The 18,175-nt window shown below is 35.8% G+C and overlaps 1 protein-coding gene across 1 annotated transcript in view; it reads right to left on the reverse strand.

Moving 5' to 3' along the window:
• Positions 1 to 18,175, reverse strand: part of SPATA1 (spermatogenesis associated 1) — a 76,508-nt gene that overhangs the window by 47,463 nt on the left and 10,870 nt on the right. The window contains 4 exon segments of the mRNA XM_059885105.1: positions 3,383 to 3,614; positions 3,706 to 3,759; positions 11,652 to 11,769; positions 13,758 to 13,864. Of these exon segments, the coding sequence (XP_059741088.1) occupies positions 3,383 to 3,614; positions 3,706 to 3,759; positions 11,652 to 11,769; positions 13,758 to 13,864 (511 nt within the window).

Below are 18,175 nucleotides of genomic sequence, written 5' to 3' on the forward strand. Positions count from 1 at the left end.
GACATGAGTTTGAGCAGGCTGTGGGTGATGGTGAAGGACAGAGAGGCCTGGTATGCTGCAGTCCATGCAGCTGCAGAGTCAGATATGACTGAGCAACTGACTGAACAACAACAACAAAATGAATCAATATTTAAGAGAACATAAAATAGGCAAAACACTTGGATGAAGACAAATCCAAATGGCCATGAAACATATGAAGAAATGTTTAAGCAAAGAGAATGACTAGAAAAGAGAAATAGAATATTTGGAATTATAAATTCAGTGTAAGGGTTTAATAGCAGATTAGACATAGCTAAAAAGAGAATTGGTAAGGTAGATTTGGAAGAAAGAGGTGAACAAATTATCCAGAATGTAGTCTGACAGCAAGATTATGGTTCAACAGGAACTTTTGATACAACTTTTAGAAACAACTTTTTGGTACTGGGTACAGTCACTTTGGAAAACACATGGAAATTATTTAGTAAAGTTGAACATATACATACAATGCTAATTCTAGGTATACTTTTTTGAGATTCTTTTGCACATATGCATTTAGGACTCATGTACAAGAATGTACAAAATAGCATATTTGTAATAGCCCCAAATTGGAAACCAACTGTCTGTCAGCAGAATAGGTAAATAAATCATGATATGATCATACAATAAAATATTATACAACAGTAAAAAGAAATGAAATAGTATTATACATGACAACATTGTTGAATCTTTCAATTATAATGTCAAGTAAAAGAAAAAAGTTTCAATATGATTATAAATAAAATTCAAAAGAGACAAAACTAAATTATTATTAAGGAATACACATTGAGGTTGTAATAAAACTATAAAAAAAGTAAGAAAATAATTATCTCAAAAAATCAAGTAGGACTTCCCTGGTGGTCACTGGTTTGGAATCCACCAACCAATGCAGGGGACATGGGCTTGATCCCTGGTCTGGGAAGATTCACATTCCACGAGGCATCCAAGCCTGTGTACCACAACTACTGAAGCCCACACACCCTAGAGCCAGTGTTCTGCAACAAGAGAAGCTACCACAATAAGAAGACCGTGCACTGTGACTAGAGAGTAACCCCTGCTAACTGCAACTAGAGAAAGCCCGCACACAGTAACCAAGACTCAGCACTGCAAAAAATATATAATTAAAAAAAAAAATCAGAGCACTCTTTTTATTGGGGAAGGAGGAAGAGTGACCAGAAAGAGGCACACAAGGCTGGAAAGCTCTTTTAAGAAGCATAGTGAAATATACCAGTCAGAGAAAGACAAATACTATATGTTATCATTTATACATGGAATCTAAAAAATAAAACAGATGAATATAAGAATAACAAACAAAACACATTCCCTGAGAAACAGCCATTAAACTTCTAAGAAGATAGTAGGATAAATGCATGTATTTAGAATGCATAAATTTAGAATTTATTTAGAATATATGCACTGTATTTAGAAAAATGTTGCTTATAGCACCATTCATAATAGCAAGAATATTAAATCAAGGTTATATAAACAAATATACCACAAGAGAAGTCTATAATGATGTAGATCTATATTTATTGGCATGACATGTCTGTGACATTTTCTAAAAGAAGAGGATTTAAAAGAGTTTGTATGTGTCCTCATTTTTCAAAAGTTAAAACATATTTATATGAACTAAAAAAAAATTGGAAGAATATACACCAAAATACTAACAGATACTAATAGCTATGGGCTTCCCTTGCTGGTAAAGAAACTGCCTGCAGTGTGGGAGACCTGGGTTCGATCCCTGGGTAGGAAGATCCCCTGGAGAAGGGAAGGGCTACCCACTCCAGTATTCTGGCTTGGAGAATTCCAAGGGGTTGCAAAGAGTCAAACATGACAGAGCAATTTTCACTTTCATTTTACAACAGCTATCTCTGGATGGTGAAACTATTGTTAATCCTTATTTTCTTAATAGTTATTGATGTTTCTAGAACTTTTAAAAATGAGCATACACTAGGCTCTCAGTTAAATTATAGTTAATTTTTTTGATGTGAAGCACCAAGAAATTAATACTATTTAAAAATTACAATTACACAAAATTCATAAGATTAAATATTCTCAATCAAATACTTTTTTGGGGTTTTGTGAAAGTAGCATAGTTCAGGGACTTGGCCAGTAGCCTAGGGTATAAAATATGATACTACTCATAACTTTATGTAGGGTAATTGCCTACTTCATTAGTTACTTGATCTTGTATTTTTCAGGACTACTGGAATTCCACAATTAACTTTTTTCCCAGGTGTTTTTTCATTTAACCTCTAATTGATACCATAACTGGAAAGCCATATATATAACTGCAGGGATATACCTAGATAAAAAAAAAATAAGGTAAAGACTCTCACTGATCACATTAAATGTGTGTATGCTCAGTCGTTTCTGATTCTTTTGAGACCCCACGGACTGTAGCCTCAGGCTCCTCTGTCCTTGGGATTTTCCAGGCAAGAATACTAGAGCAGGTTGCCATTTCCTCCTCCAGGGGCCTTTCCAATGCAGGGATAAAACCCATGTCGCTTGTGTCTCCTGAATTGGCAGGTGATTCTTTATCACTGTGCCACTTGGGAAGCCCATGTTAAATGTACCTAAGGTGAAGCACACACACACACACACACACACACAAGAAGAGGCTAAGTTTGGAATATCACTAGGCACAGTATAAACTTAGAATGCAGAATGCAATAATTGTTATTATTGAAGATGAAGAAAAATGCAACTAATTAAGAATAAGTGTATTTTGCAGCTGTAAAGAGTGTTGTCATTAATTGAGGGGGTTTCATTTAATTCTTAATTTTTAGTATATTTGGTTTTCCATCACAATTTATTTGCTGTATGCAGCCAGGTAAAAAAAATCCAACTTATTTCAATATATTCTTAGAGTGTAGTACCAGCTTAATTTATATGTTTAAAAGTTTGAGTTTTTAAAAACCTACCACTTTTTGAGAACTAAATTACCAGTAAGTTGGTATGTGTAATCATACAAAAATTTTAATCTTTGAAATCCAAATGTCTCCCAATATTAAAGTTATTTTGCTTTGGCCTGATACTGTTTACCTGGATAAGATACTTCTGAACTTATAACAGTAAGGTTTTATGTAACAATCACTTCCCTTCTCTTCTCCTTTAGCCTTAACTTTATCTGAAATTATAATAGGTGGTAGACTTTGTTGTATTTTGATTTTATTTTTATTTTAGCATAGTATTTAGATTAGTCTTTTTTTTTTCCTCCCAACTCGTACAACTATTTTTAAAAATCCCCAAGTTGAATTGGAGCTTTCCTATTATATTGCCTGTATTTGTAAGGCTAGATTTGCCCAGTTTGCCCAGACTTGACTATTAAAATGTACTATAACAACTTCATTCCAGTTGAAATCACCTTCTTCCTGATTCTTGTCAAGATGTTCTTTCAAAGCATTTTCTAAAACACTAGGATCTGTTCCAGGTTCTTCCTTTGACAGAGTTACATTAAGTGGTCTGTGTATTATTCTGTCAGGCTCAGCAACACCATTATTAGTCTGCTGTTCATCTAAAGAAACTGCTGCTGATGCTGAATAAATATTTCCTAAATGATCCATTATAGGAAGCAAATATAATTCTGGTTGAAGAGCCTAAAACATACAGGAAATTTAAAAATTAGTTTATAGTTTAAAAAGCAATAAGTTAAAAATTAGCATAAATTTAAAATGTCAAATTACACACATATGGAGGAACAAATGATTTGAGTTTCAGTTCTGATTCTTGCTTTGTCTTCACCTAAAAACAAATGAAAAAATAATTGAAGCTTTTGTAGCATTTTCCAGTTACTTTTAACCTCACTGTTTTGCAAAAGTTATATATCTGTGATATAAAAATCACATCAAACAGTTGGTACTAACGCTGGTAACTAAGCTAGATTCTAGAAAAGGTTAGAATATATCCTACTTCTGTTCAGTGTACTAAACATAATTGAAACTCTATGTTATTTAACAACAGTAATTATGGCTCTCACTTGCATGGACTTACTATGTGCCAGGCCCTATTCTAAATGCTTTACACTTACATATAAAGCTCAGTTAATCCTCACAGTTCCATGTGACAGGCATACATATGGTATGTATGAGGCACAGAAGAGAATGAGGCAAAGAGAGGTTAAGTATCTTGTCTAAGATTTTAGAAATAGGAAGTTTCCAAGTTGGGTCGCAAAACCAGGTAATCTAGTTCCAGAATCTAACTTTGTAAACTTTACTTCTTAAATGTTAGACCCACAGAGTTAATTTGTTACTTGTTTATTCATTCAACAATTACAGAAGGCATACTATGTGTCAGGTAGTATTCTATAGGGGATGGTAAACAATGTGAAATCCCTGCTCTCATGTAGCTTATATTCTACTTGGAGAGCAGATGTTAAAATAAACATGATTTAAGGTAGTGATATGTGTTTTATGAAAATAAAATGGAGTGATGTAATAGAGAGTAGTTCAGAGAAAGAATATCTGAAAATTAGGTGGTCAGGGAAGGCCTTTAAAAAAAAAATACAATAATTGAACTGAGAACTGAATTATGAAAAAAAGAAGCAATCTATTTGAAAATCTGGAGAAGTGATTTCCAGGCAGGTACAAAGATGATGAAATAGATGTGAGTTTGGCTTCATGTGAGGACCAAAGGAAGATTTTTGTGGCTAAAATGTAGAACCAAGAAGAAAATAGTAGTAGATGAAATCTGAGAGCCAGCCTGTTCCTGAGACTCTTATCTTTTGCATAGCCACTGTAAGACTCCTGGTTACAATTCCTGTCTCTGGTTTCTTAAGGCTCTCATCATGTTATCTTCTGCTCAAAAACTACAAAGTTTCAGGAAAAAAAAACAAAAACATCCAAATTCATTAATCTGGCATTCAAGACCTTCAACAACCTACGTTTACAATTGTCTACTATTCCCTTTCACACAATCAGTGCTCCAGTAAAAACTGAACCACTCACTTTTCTGTAGTTGCCTGCTTAGCCACTTCCATGCTCATTCTGCTTTCTCTACTCAGAAAGCTTCTCCCACCCAACATGTTTGCAAGATCAAATATTTATCTGTCAAAATCCAAACTGATGACCACTTCTTTCCTAAAGTTCTCCATTTCACCTCTTCTCTTTCTGGAAGCAATCTCTTTTTCTTCTAAATACAGAGAAATCAGTTCAGTTCAGTTCAGTCGCTCAGTCGTGTCCCACTCTTTTTGACCCCATGGACTGCAGCATGCCAGACCTCCCTGTCCATCACCAACTCCCAGAGTTTACTCAAACTCATGTCCATTGAGTCGGTGATGCCAACCAACCATCTCATCCTCTGTGGTCCCCTTCTACTTCCACCTATAATCTTTCCCAGCTTCAGGGTTTTTTCAGATGAGTCACTTCACATCAGGTGACCAAAGTATTGGAGTGTCAGCTGCAGCATCAGTTCCTCCAATGAATATTCAGGACTGATCTGGGGCTTTCATGGTGGCTCAGATGTTAAAGCATCTGCCTGTAATGCGGGAGAGATCCATGTTCGATCCCTGGGTTAGGAAGATCCCCGGATAAGGAAATGACAACCTGCTCCAGTATTCTTGCCTGCAGAATTCCATGGACAGAGGACCCTGGTGAGCTACAGGCATGGGGTCGCAAAGAGTGGGACACAACTGAGTGACTTCACTTTCTTTGTCTTTCTTTTTTCCTTTAGGATGGACTGGTTGGACCTATTTGCATTCCAAGGGACTCTCAAGAATCTTCTCCAACACTGCAGTTCAAAAGCATCAATTCTTTGGCACTCAGCTTTCTTTATGGTCCACTCTCACATCCATATATGTCTACTGGAAAAACCATAGCTTTGACTAGATGGATCTTTGTTGGCAAAGTAACATCTCTGCTTTTTAATATGCTGTCTAGGTAGGTCATAACTTTTCTTCCAAGGAGCAAGTGTCCCTTAATTTTAAGGCTGCAGTCACCATCTGCAGTGATTTTGGAGCCCCCCAAAATAAAGCCTGTCACTGTTTTCACTGTTTCACTATCTATTTGCCATGAAGTGATGGGACCAGATGCCATGATCTTCGTTTTCTGAGTATTGAGTTTTATGCCAACATTTTTACTCTCCTCTTTCACTTTCATCAAGAGGCTCTTTAGTTCCTCTTTGCTTTCAACCATAAGGGTGGTGTCATCTGTATATCTGAGGTTATTGATATTTCTCCCAGCTTGTGATTTCAGTTTGTGCTTCATCCAGCCCAGCATTTCTCATGATGTACTCTGCATATAAGTTAAATAAGCAGGGTGACAATATACAGCCTTGACATACTCCTTTCCCGATTTGGAGCCAGTCTGTTGTTCCATGTTCAGTTCTGTTGCTTCCACCTGCATACAGATTTCTCAAGGGGCAAGTCAGGTGGTCTGGTATTCCCATCTCTTTAAGAATTTTCCACACTTTGTTGTGATCTACACAGTCAAAGGCTTTGGCATAGTCAATAAAACAGAAGTAGATGTTTTTCTGGAACTCTCTTGCTTCTAGAGTTTTGCCAAGAGAACACACTGGTCATAACAAACACCTTCTTCCAACAACATATGAGAAGACTCTACATATGGACATCACCAGATGGTCAATACTGAAATCGGATTTATTATATTCTTTGCAACCAAAGATGGAGAAGCTCTCAATACAGTCAGCAAAAACAAGACTGGGAGCTGACTGTGGCTCAGATCATGAACTCCTTATTGCCAAATTCAGATTGAAATTGAAGAAAGTAGGGAAAACCACTAGATCATTCAAGTATGACCTAAATCAAATCCCTTATAATTATACAGTGGAAGTGAGAAATAGATTCAAGGGATTAGATCTGATAGAGAGCCTGAAGAATAGCAAGGAGAGATAAGAAAGCCTTCCTCAGTGATCAATGCAAATAGAGGAAAACAAAAGAATGGGAAAGACTAGAGATCTCTTCAAGAAAATTAGAGACACCAAGGGAATATTTCATGCAAAGATGAGCACAATAAAGGACAGAAATGGTATGGACCCAACAGAAGCAGAGGATGTTAGAAAGAGGTGGCAAGAATACACAGAAGAACTGTACAAAAAAGATCTTCATGACCCAGATAATCACGATTGTGTGATCACTCACCTAGAGGCAGACATCCTGGAATGCAAAGTCAAGTGGGCCTTAGGAAGCATCACTACGAACAAAGCTAGTGGAGGTGATGGAATTCCAGTTGAGGTATTTCAAATCCTGAAAGATGATGCTGTGAAATTGCTGCACTCAATATGCCAGCAAATTTCGAAAACTCAGCAGTGACCACAGGACTGGGAAAGGTCAGTTTCATTCCAATCCCAAAGAAAGGCAATGCCAGAGGATGCTCAAACTACCTCACAATTGCATTCATCTGAGACACTAGCAAAATAATGCTCAAAATTCTCCAAGCCAGGCCTCAGTAGTACGTGAACCGTGAACTTCCAGATGTTCAAGCTGGATTTAGAAAAGGCAGAGGAACCAGAGATCAAATTGTCGACATCCGTTGGATCATCGAAATATACAGAATATGCTGTTTTAATTATTTGTGTATTTTGTCTTCCCACTACACTGAATATTCTTTAAGGGAAAAATCTATGTCCAATTCTTTTTATTCTCTCATTTTGTATAGAGAAAAACATCAATAACTATTTGTTGAAAATAATAAATTATTAGAAACAGTTTAGAATTTTAATTATTGTTAGATCACTTCCAATTTAGGATTCTGTAGTTGATATTTAGTAATTTTAAATATCATGAAAAAGAACAAAAGTAATTCTTTTTCTTCCAAGATTAAGGGAAACTAACTTAATGATCAGTAAATTAATATTCTGTGTATGGAACAGAACTCTATGACAAAATGTTCAAATCTAGTAGATAAGCCCAAGAATTCCAATAGCAAATTCCTCTACAGTACTACTTTGGGAGGATGTTTATTTTTTCCATTATCACTCATTATTTAATTTTTTTCAGTAAACATTTAAATGCCTGTAAGTGCTAAAAGCCTTGTTAGGCACTCATAAATAAAATAGTGAATAAGGTCTTTGCTCACAGGGAGCTACAGTCTAGGCAGAGTTAGATGTTAAACAAATAACCACATAAACAAATACATAATAATGATATGTTTAAACTAGAGTAGAATAGGAATAAACTGCATTTTAGAGTTTCAATTCAGTTCAGTCATTCAGTCCTGTCCAACTATTTGCGACCCCACAGACTGCAGCACACCAGACTTCCATGTCCATCACCAACTCCCGGAGCTTGTTCAAACTCACATCCATCACGTTGGTGATGCCATCCAACCATCTCATCCTCTGCCATCCCCTTCTACTGCCTTCAGTCTCTTCCCAGCATTAGAGTCTTTTCTAAAGAGTCAGTTCTTCACATCAGGTGGCCAAAGTATTGGAGCTTAAGCTTTATCATCAGTCCTTCCAATGAATATTCAGGACTGATTTCCTTTAGGATTGACTGGTTTGATCTCCTTGCAGTCCAAGGAACTCTCAAGAGTCTTCTCCAACACCACAGTTCAAAAGCATCAATTCTTCAGTGCTCAGCTTTCTTGATGGTCCAACTCTCACATCCATACATGACTACTGGAAAAACCATAGCTTTGACTAGATGGACCTTTGTTGGCAAAGTACTGTCTCTGCTTTTAAATATGCAGTCTAGGTTGGTCATAACTTTTCTTCCAAGGAGCAAGCTTCTTTTAATGTCAAGACTGCAGCCACCATCAGCAGTGATTTTGGTGTCCAAGAAAATAAAGTCCATCACTGTTTCTGTTGTTTCCCCATCTACTTGACGTGAAGTGATGGACTGGATGCCATGATCTTCATTTTTTGAATGCTGAGTTTTAAGCCAGCTTTTTCACTCTCCTCTTTCACCTTCATCAGAGGCTGTTTAATTCCTCTTTGCTTTCTGCCATAAGGGTGGTGTTATATGTGTATCTGAGATTATTGCTATTTCTCTGGGCAAACTTGATTCCCACTTGTGCTTCATCCAGCCCTGCATTTCACATGAAGTACTTAGCATATAAGTTAAATAAGCAGGGTGACAACATACAGCCTTGACATACTCCTTTCCCAATTTGGAACCAGTTTGTTGTTACATGTCAGGTTCTAACTGTTGCTTCTTGATCTGAATACAGATTTCTCAGGAGGCAGGTCAGGTGGTCTGGTATTCCCATCTCTTTCAGAATTTTCCATTTTGTTGTGATCCACACAGTCAAAGGGTTTAGCGTAGTTAGTGAAACAGAAGTAGATGTTTTTCTGGAATTCTTTTGCTTTTTCTATTATCCAATGTATGTTGGCAATTTAATCTCGGGTTCCTCTGCCTTTTCTAAATCCTGCTTGAACATCTGGAAGCTCTTGGTTCACGTACTATTGAGGCCTAGCTTGGAGCATTTTGAGCATTACTTTGCTAATATGTGAGATGAATGTAACTGTGTGGTAATTTTAACATTTTTTAGCATTGCCTTTCTTTGGGATTGGAATGAAAACTGAACTTTTCCAGTCGTGTGACCAGTGCTGAATTTTCCAAATTTGCCGGTATATTGAATGCAGCACTTCCACAGCATCATCTTTTAGGATTTGAAATAACTCAGCTGAAATTCCATCACCTCCATTAACTTTGTTCGTAGTAATGCTTCTTAAGGCCCACTTGACTTCACACTCCAGTATGTCTCGCGCTGGGCGAGTGATCACACCATCATGGTTATCTGCGTCATTAAGATCTTTTTTTGTGTAATCTTGCCACCTCTTTTTAATATCTTCTGCTTCTGTTAGGTCCATAACATTTCTGTCCTCTATTGAGCCCATATTTGCATGAAATGTTGCCTTGGTATCTCTAATTTTCTTGAAGAGAGCGCTAGTCTTTCCTCTATTTTTTTAACATTGATCACTTAGGAGGGCTTTCTTATCTTATCTTATCCTTGCTATTCTTTGGAACTCTGAATTCAGAGGGGTATATCTTTCCTTTTATCCTTTGCTTTCCCTTCTCTTCTTTTCTCAGCTATTTTTAAGGCCTCCCCAGACAACTCTTACCTTTTTGTATTTTTTTTTCTTGGGGATGGTTTTGATCACCACCTTCTTACAATGTTACAAACCTCTGTCCATAGTTCTTCAGGCACTCTATCAGATCTAATCCCTTTAATCCATTTGTCACTTCCATTGTATAATTGTAAGGGATTTGATTTAGGTCATACCTGAATGGTCTAGTGGTTTTCCCTACTTTCTTCAGTTTCAGTCTGAATTTGGTAATAAGGAGCTCATGATCTGAACCATAGTCAGCTCCCGGTCTTGTTTTTGCTGACTGTATAGAGCTTCTCCATCTTTGGCTGCAAAGAACATAATCAACCTGATTTCGGTATTGACTGTCTAGGGATGTCCATGTGTAGTATCGTCTTGTGTGTTGTTGGAAGAGGGTTTTTGCTATGACTTGTGCGTTCTCTTGGCAAAACTGTCAGCCTTTGCCCTGCTTCATTTTGTACTCCAAAGCCAAATTTGCCTGTTACTCTACGTACCTCTTGACTTCCTACTTTTTCACTCTAGTTGCCTATGATGAAAAAGACCTTTTTTTGGGTGTTAGTTCAATAAGGTTTTTAGGTCATCATAGAACCATCCAACTTCAGCTCCTTCAGCATTAGTGGTTGGGGCATAGACTTGGATTGCTGTGATATTGGTTTCCCTTGAAAATGAAAAGAGATCATCCTTTTGTTTTTGAGATTGCACCCAAGTACTGCATTTCTGACTCTTGTTGACTGTGAGGCCTATTCCATTTCTTCTAAGGGATTCTTGTCTACTTAAGAGTTTAAATAGGGAAAATCTTGATTAGAGAAATAAACCTTATATAAATATGAGAAACCAGAAACTTTGAGATCTAATGGTTTGCTGGACTGAGATTTCAGCTAGGAAAACTCTCTATTTAGAAAACCCTGCCCCTGAAGCTACAAATAGGAGTGTTCAATTGAGAGTAGCTGATTCCTGCCCCATCAAATACAGTATATTGGAGTCATTCCACATCAAAGAAGGCTAGCTGTGGCCTAACAAATAAGAATTCATTTTTTTCCCCACAAGTGCTCATTTAAAAATCTTCTAATGCTATTAAATTTAAAAATATATGATCACATTTAAAATTTGCCTTTATTTTCTCCCCAGGGAAATTTACACACCAAGTTCAGTTCAGTTGCTCAGTCGTGTCCGACTCTCTGAGACCCCATGAATCGCAGTACGCCAGGAGTTCACCTGTCCATCACCAACTCCCAGAGTTCACTCAGACTCACGTCCATCGAGTCAGTGATGCCATCCAGCCATCTCATCCTCTGTCGTCCCCTTCTCCTCCTGCCCCCAATCCCTCCAAGCATCAGAGTCTTTTCCAATGAGTCATCTCTTCACATAAGGTGGCCAAAGTACTGGAGTTTCAGCTTTAGCATCATTCCTTCCAAAGAAATCCCAGGGCCCCATATTTTAGTGCACAGTAATATACCAGAAAGGCCCATCTTTTCTTGATGACCTGTGTGCTAAATGATATTTCCATTTTGTTACGATTGAGATTACATATTGCATAGTATATTAAGGAGTTGAGCTGATAAGCTTTTAAGAAAGAAAATTTGTTAAGGTATGCTTTTCTTTAATCAAAAGGAAAAATTAAGAAAACTTACTACAGCTAGATTATTTCCAATGCATTTGAGAAATAAAAATTTCTCTGCAACAGCTTCTTCACCAAGGAACTCACTGAGATGCTCCCTCAGGTCTTGTAAAGTTAGATGAGGAGATACTCTGAAATATCATGACATTTCCTTATAATGTAAAATAAAATGGGTTTCAGCTATAATAAAGATTCAAGAGCTTTAGTATTTTATCTCAAGTCCAAATCCTAATTTAACATATCATATATAACTTAATATATTGTGTTTCTACATTGCTTGGAACTTTGTAGGCTTGAAGGCTGTAAATATTTTTTTACAAAATGGTTAAAAGTCACTTAATCAATAAAATCATTAAAATTTTAAATTATCCAAATGTACAGTTTATAAAAGTCCTTTCTGTACTGAAAAGGACTTATTTTCTTTTCTCATCTACCTTCAGTTTCACTTTTCTCATCTACCTTCAGTTTTTTTATTAAAATAAAACCATGCAATGATATTTATATAATATTATATGTATCTTAAAGAAGGATTTAGCCACAGATATTTATTTTGGAAGTTTGACAGTGTTAGCTAGTGCTTAAGACTTTCTTTGATGATCGAATGTCATCAGACTATACATCTTTGCTTATTGGGAACGCTTCATTCCTCAACATCTAAAATTTAAAGCTCTTGTTCTGAGTTCTTATTTTTCTAGACTTTTAGGGGAATACAATATAATTAACTCATTCAATTAACAAATATATATTGAGTTCCTCTTGTGTCAAATATTGTGTAGGGTTGAGAATAAGGCAATCAACAAAACAAATATTTTCACCCTTATAGACCTTACAATCTAATGGTGGAAGTGAAAAAATTAACAAAGTAAGAAAAAATTTAATTCGTAAGACACTGCTAAGTACTATTTGTTGTTGTTGTTTAGTCGCTCAGTCCTATCTGATTGTTTGTGACAGCATGGACTATAGTCTGCCAGGCTCCTCTGTCCATGGGATTCTCCAGGCAAGAACACTAGAGAGTGGGTTACCATTTATTTCTCTAGGGAATCTTTCCAATGCAAGGATCGAACCCACGTCTCCTGCATTGGCTGGCAGATTCTTTATTGCTGAGCTACCAGGGAAGCCCAGCACTATAGAGAAACGTAAAGCAGGTAAGGATGAGTATTCTGATGAGAGAAAATATAAACAAAAAAGTAATACTGGAGAAAAGAATGAAGGAGATAAGATAGCATATGTAAAGGCACAAAGAGCATTTTAGACAAAAGAAACAGCAAGTACAAGAGTTCTGAGGTAGGGCTATGTCTAATGTGTTCCAGAACACAAAGGAAGTTCATGTGCTTGAAAAAAATGATGGGGAAGATTAGGAAGACTGAGGTGTCCTCAAGAGAAATAACAACAGGCAGTTAGAACACATAGTATCATGTGTGTTTCTGTGCATGTGAAAATATATATATGTTGTGTGCATGCCCAGTAGCTTCAGTCATATCCAACTCTTTACATCCCAGTTGACATCGGCCCATCAGGCTCCTCTGTCCATGTGATTCTCCAGGCATGAATACTGGAGTGGGCTGCCCTGCCCTCCTACAGGGGATCTTCCCAACCGAGGAATCAAATCCGCATGCCTTACATCTCCTGCATTGGCAGGCGGGTTCTTTACCACTAGCGCCACCTGGGAAGCCCATATATATGTTATATGTATGTGTGTATATATATATATATATATATATATATATATATATAGTGTTTTTATTTTTAAATAGTTCAGTGAAAAAGTCATTGTAGATATACTGGTTTAACCACTATTCACAGCTCTTCAGTAGGTTTCTAATTTCAGGTAAATACAGTCTTAATTCTCTTTGTGTATAGCCTGGTTACTACACAGATTAGTTATACTCTGTTTTTTAGGTGGCAGTGCGATGGCTAAGTGACATCTGTTCCTATGGCACTTTTTAACAGTTACAAAGTGCTATTTATTGATAGTATTCATTAAGGCAGGGACTGGATCCATCACACAAACAAGATATTTTTCACTTACAATTTTTGAATTTCCACAAAGCATTTTTCTCTGCAGAAAAAAAAAGATCTCTTTTTCAGACACATTGTAATGTGACTACAAAATACTTGCCTTATAAAGCCAGCTGAAATGAATTTGTTAACAACTTCTATTGAAATGGTATTTAATTTATAATTCCATGATCCTTCAGGGACATAAAAAACATGAAGTTCCACCAACTGAATAAATTGAGAATAAAGTCAGTTAAAATCATTTTAAAGTGAGAAAAATCAATTACTGTCCTATAGAATTTGAGTTTAATAAACATCATTGAAATAAACAAGGTATATATGTATCCTTCTGAACAAACACATACAAAAAAATAAAACGAAGAGCCTGAAATATGCTAAGTTGGCTACTAGGCACTGGAGCACATTTTCCCTTGGAAACAATGTCCTAGATGTGGTGCTAGATTTCCTTAACATATATATGACACACAAAACATTTGTGGCTTTCAGTAAGGACACTAGATTGCCAAGATCAGATTTCCTATTACCAACCAATGCCCCTTTCCCTGACCTCTACCTACATAGTTTAATTTGTGTGATTTTGTGGAATTCTTATTCTTTATATATATATATATATATATATATATATATATATATATATACACACACACATATATAGTCCTTATTCTATATATATATGTGTGTGTGTGTGTGTGTGTGTATGTATATGTGTATATATATATATATATATATATATATAGTCTCCCTAACACAGCTGTGATGATTGCTAGTTCTAACCTGCTGAAGTGTGAATACAGGGGTTTGGGGAATATTTTTGTTTACCAGAATTTGAGGAAGAACCTATTCCTGACCAGTGATGGAAAAGGAATGGTTGTTTCCACATAGGGCAGGTCTGTAAGCTTAGATTGTGTTTATATGTTGTCTGTGCTTATATGTACTATCATCTTTTCTATTGTTTTATGACCTCAATTAGAATTCATCCACTGAGAAGAATATTTAGATTTCCACAAAACAGTTATAGCAAATAAAGACTTTTACTTCAATGAAAGTTTGCTACTCATCCATATTAAAAGTTAAAGCATTTAAATGATTATATACTACAGTATAATGTATCTGAAAAAATGTTTTTTTAAATTTGAACTAAATATGACCTCACATTAATATTAGTAATTCTTATAGGAAATGAAAATGGCTCTTGAATGAGTAATTTGCTCAAGTTGTTTTTATAGACCAAGCATATTATTTGTATATTTTGATGTCAGAATATTAACTGACAGTTTAAGATGTCTGCATAGATTGAATAGTGAAATTTCCTATATGCTGTATTTTGAATTTCAGGGCATTTAAAAGATTACTCTCAGCAAACGAAGCAACAGACAAAGAATTAATCTCAAAAATATACAAGCAACTACTGCAGCTCAATTCCAGAAAAATAAAAGACCCAATCAAAAAGTGGGCCAATGAACTAAACAGACATTTCTCCAAAGATGACATACAGATGGCTAACAAACACATGAAAAGGTGCTCAACATCACTCATTATCAGAGAAATGCAAATCAAAACCACAATGAGGTATCATTTCACGCCAGTCAGAATGGCTGCTATCCAAAAGTCTACAAGCAATAAATGCTGGAGAGGGTGTGGAGAAAAGGGAACCCTCTTACACTGTTGGTGGGAATGCAAACTAGTATAGCCACTATGGAGAACAGTGTGGAGATTCCTTAAAAAACTGGAAATAGAACTGCCATATGACCCAGCAATCCCACTGCTGAGCATACGCACTGAGGAAACCAGAATTGAATGAGACACATATACCCCAGTGTTCATCGCAGCACTGTTTATAATAGCCAGGACATGGAAGCAACCTAGATGTCCATCAGCAGATGAATGGATAAGAAAGCTGTGGTACATATACACAATAAAATATTACTCAGCTGTTACAAAGAATACATTTGAATCAGTTCTAATGAGGTGGATGAAACTGGAGCCTATTATAGAGAGAGAAGTAAGTCAGAAAGAAAAATACCAATACAGTATACTAATGCATATATATGGAATTTAGAAAGATGGTAACGATGACCCTATATGTGAGATAGCAGAAGAGACACAGATGTATTGAACAATCTTTTGGACTCTGTGGGAGAGGGCAAGGGCAGGATGATATGGGAGAATGGCACTGAAACATTTAAAATATCATATGTGAAATGAATCGCCAGTCCAGGTTTGATGCATGATACAGGGTGCTTGGGGCTGGTGCACTGGGATGACCCAGAGGGATGGGATGTGGAGGGAGGCAGGAGGGGGATTCAGGATGGGGAACACATGTATACTCATGGCGGATTCAAGTCAATGTATGGCAAAACCAATACAATATTGTAAAGTAAAATAAATAAATTAATTTAAAAATAAATATATAAAAGATTACTCTCTGGTTATACCATCCTATTAACAGCTAAAAGCTATACTATGTACTAATACTACAATAGTAAATATTAAAGCTATACTAATAAATATTTATAAAACCTTCAGAAATCTGAAGTAAATATGGCCTTATCATTTATATGAATATATCAATATTTTATAGGAGAAAAATATTTCTTGAACTAAATATTTTATTCCACTTTCATAAACCAAGTAATTACTTAAATATTTTTATAACAATTCATGAATTATAATTCAAAGTGTTTGTATATACTTTCATTCCATAATTGAATGAGGAGGCAACATAAAGAAAAAGTAATTATAATAATAAAACATTTCCTGGCCTTTGAAACATTTTGTGAAGTAAATTAATTTATGGAGAATTTTAATTTATTCATTCATCCAACAAACATACCTACTATGTGGAAGTACTGTTCTAGGCACTGAGTATGTAGTGAGTAAAACAAAGATCCATGCCTGCATGCAGCTGATATTTTAATGAGGTATCAGGACAAGAAGGGTGAGGCAAGTGAAGCACTCACCTCAGGTACAAAATTTAAAGTGGCACCAAAGCCTCAATCATCGAGGTAAATAATATTTAAAGATCTATTCAATGCAAACAATTCATGATGAACAAAATATTATAAATTTAAAGATAGAATGGTACTATTACAGCCTGAGTAGAAAAAAACAAATCAAACTGCTATATACAGGCTTTAAAAAAAAATACATTTCTTAATGGCTAACTTTTTCCAGAACAACATATTTGAAAAAATATTGAAAATTTTGCAAGCCTGTATTAAAACTCAGGACATCACTTTAAGGTTAAACATTCTATTTATATAAAAACTCAACTTTATTGTAATTTTACTTTCCTGGCTTTAATGGAAGTAAACTCATCAATAATATTCTCATTAAAACTATTAACTATTTAAAAATACATTAAATAGCACAGGAAACTATACTGAATATGTAATAACTTATAAGGGAAAAGAATCTGAAAAAGAATATACATATACACACATGTATAACTGAATTGCTGTGCTGTGGCTTCCCTGATGACTCAGAGGGTAATGATCTGCCTGCAATGCAGGAGACCTAGGTTCCATCCCTGGGTTCAGAAGATCCCCTGGAGAAAGGAACAGCTAACCACTCCAGTATTCTGGTCTGGAGAATTCCATGGACTGTATAGTACATGGGGTTGAAAAGAGTTGGACACGGCTGAGTGACTTTCACTTTCATACCTAAAACTTACCTGTGGAGTGCTCAGTTGCTTAGTCGTGTCCAACTCTTTGGGACCCCATGGACTGTGTGGCCTGTCAGGGTTCTCTGTCCACAAAATTTCTCAGGCAAGAATACTGGAGTGATTTGCCATCTCCTACTCCAGGGTTTCTTCCTGACCCAGGGATCAAACCTGCATCTCTTGCACTGGCAGGCAGATTCTTTAACACTGAGCCACCTGGGAAGCCCATCTTAAACTTATACTATATTGTAAATCACTATGATTAAAAAAATTTTTTTAAATAAGTGAAAATAAAAATAACTATTCTATAATAAATAAATATGTAAAGTAAAAATACATTAAAAAATATACAGAGGGATATATATTTTGCCTTTTGCCTCTGGCTCCAAAATAGCTAGGCATAGAATTATTGGATCCTGTTTCTATTTAAAATGTTGATATCTTGTTCATCATTGGTTTTTCCATTAACTTTTCACTTTAGAAATCTTTTATTATTTATTTTAATTACTTAATTTTTTGGGTGCCTCTTTAAGTTTTGCACCAAAGACAACTGACTCCTTTGCCTCAGACTAGTCTCAGCTTTGTGAGGGACACAGACAATAAACATTAAGTATGAAACACTGATAAGTGATATAGAAAATTAGAAAGTGAACATCCCTGGTCAAAAAGAATAAGTAGAGCAGGGCAAAAAAAAAAAAAAAAAAAATAGGGAATATAAAAGAGGGAGTAATTTTCAGTTTTAAACGGAATAATCCAAATACACATCTAAGAAAACTAACAGTTCCTTAATGTCAACTGATATCTAGTCCATATTCAAATTTCCCCTATTGTCCAACTGTCCTTAGAATGTTCTTTCA

Source organism: Bos taurus, chromosome 3 (assembly GCF_002263795.3).
Source record: "Bos taurus isolate L1 Dominette 01449 registration number 42190680 breed Hereford chromosome 3, ARS-UCD2.0, whole genome shotgun sequence".
NCBI classification, from domain to species: Eukaryota; Metazoa; Chordata; class Mammalia; order Artiodactyla; family Bovidae; genus Bos; species Bos taurus.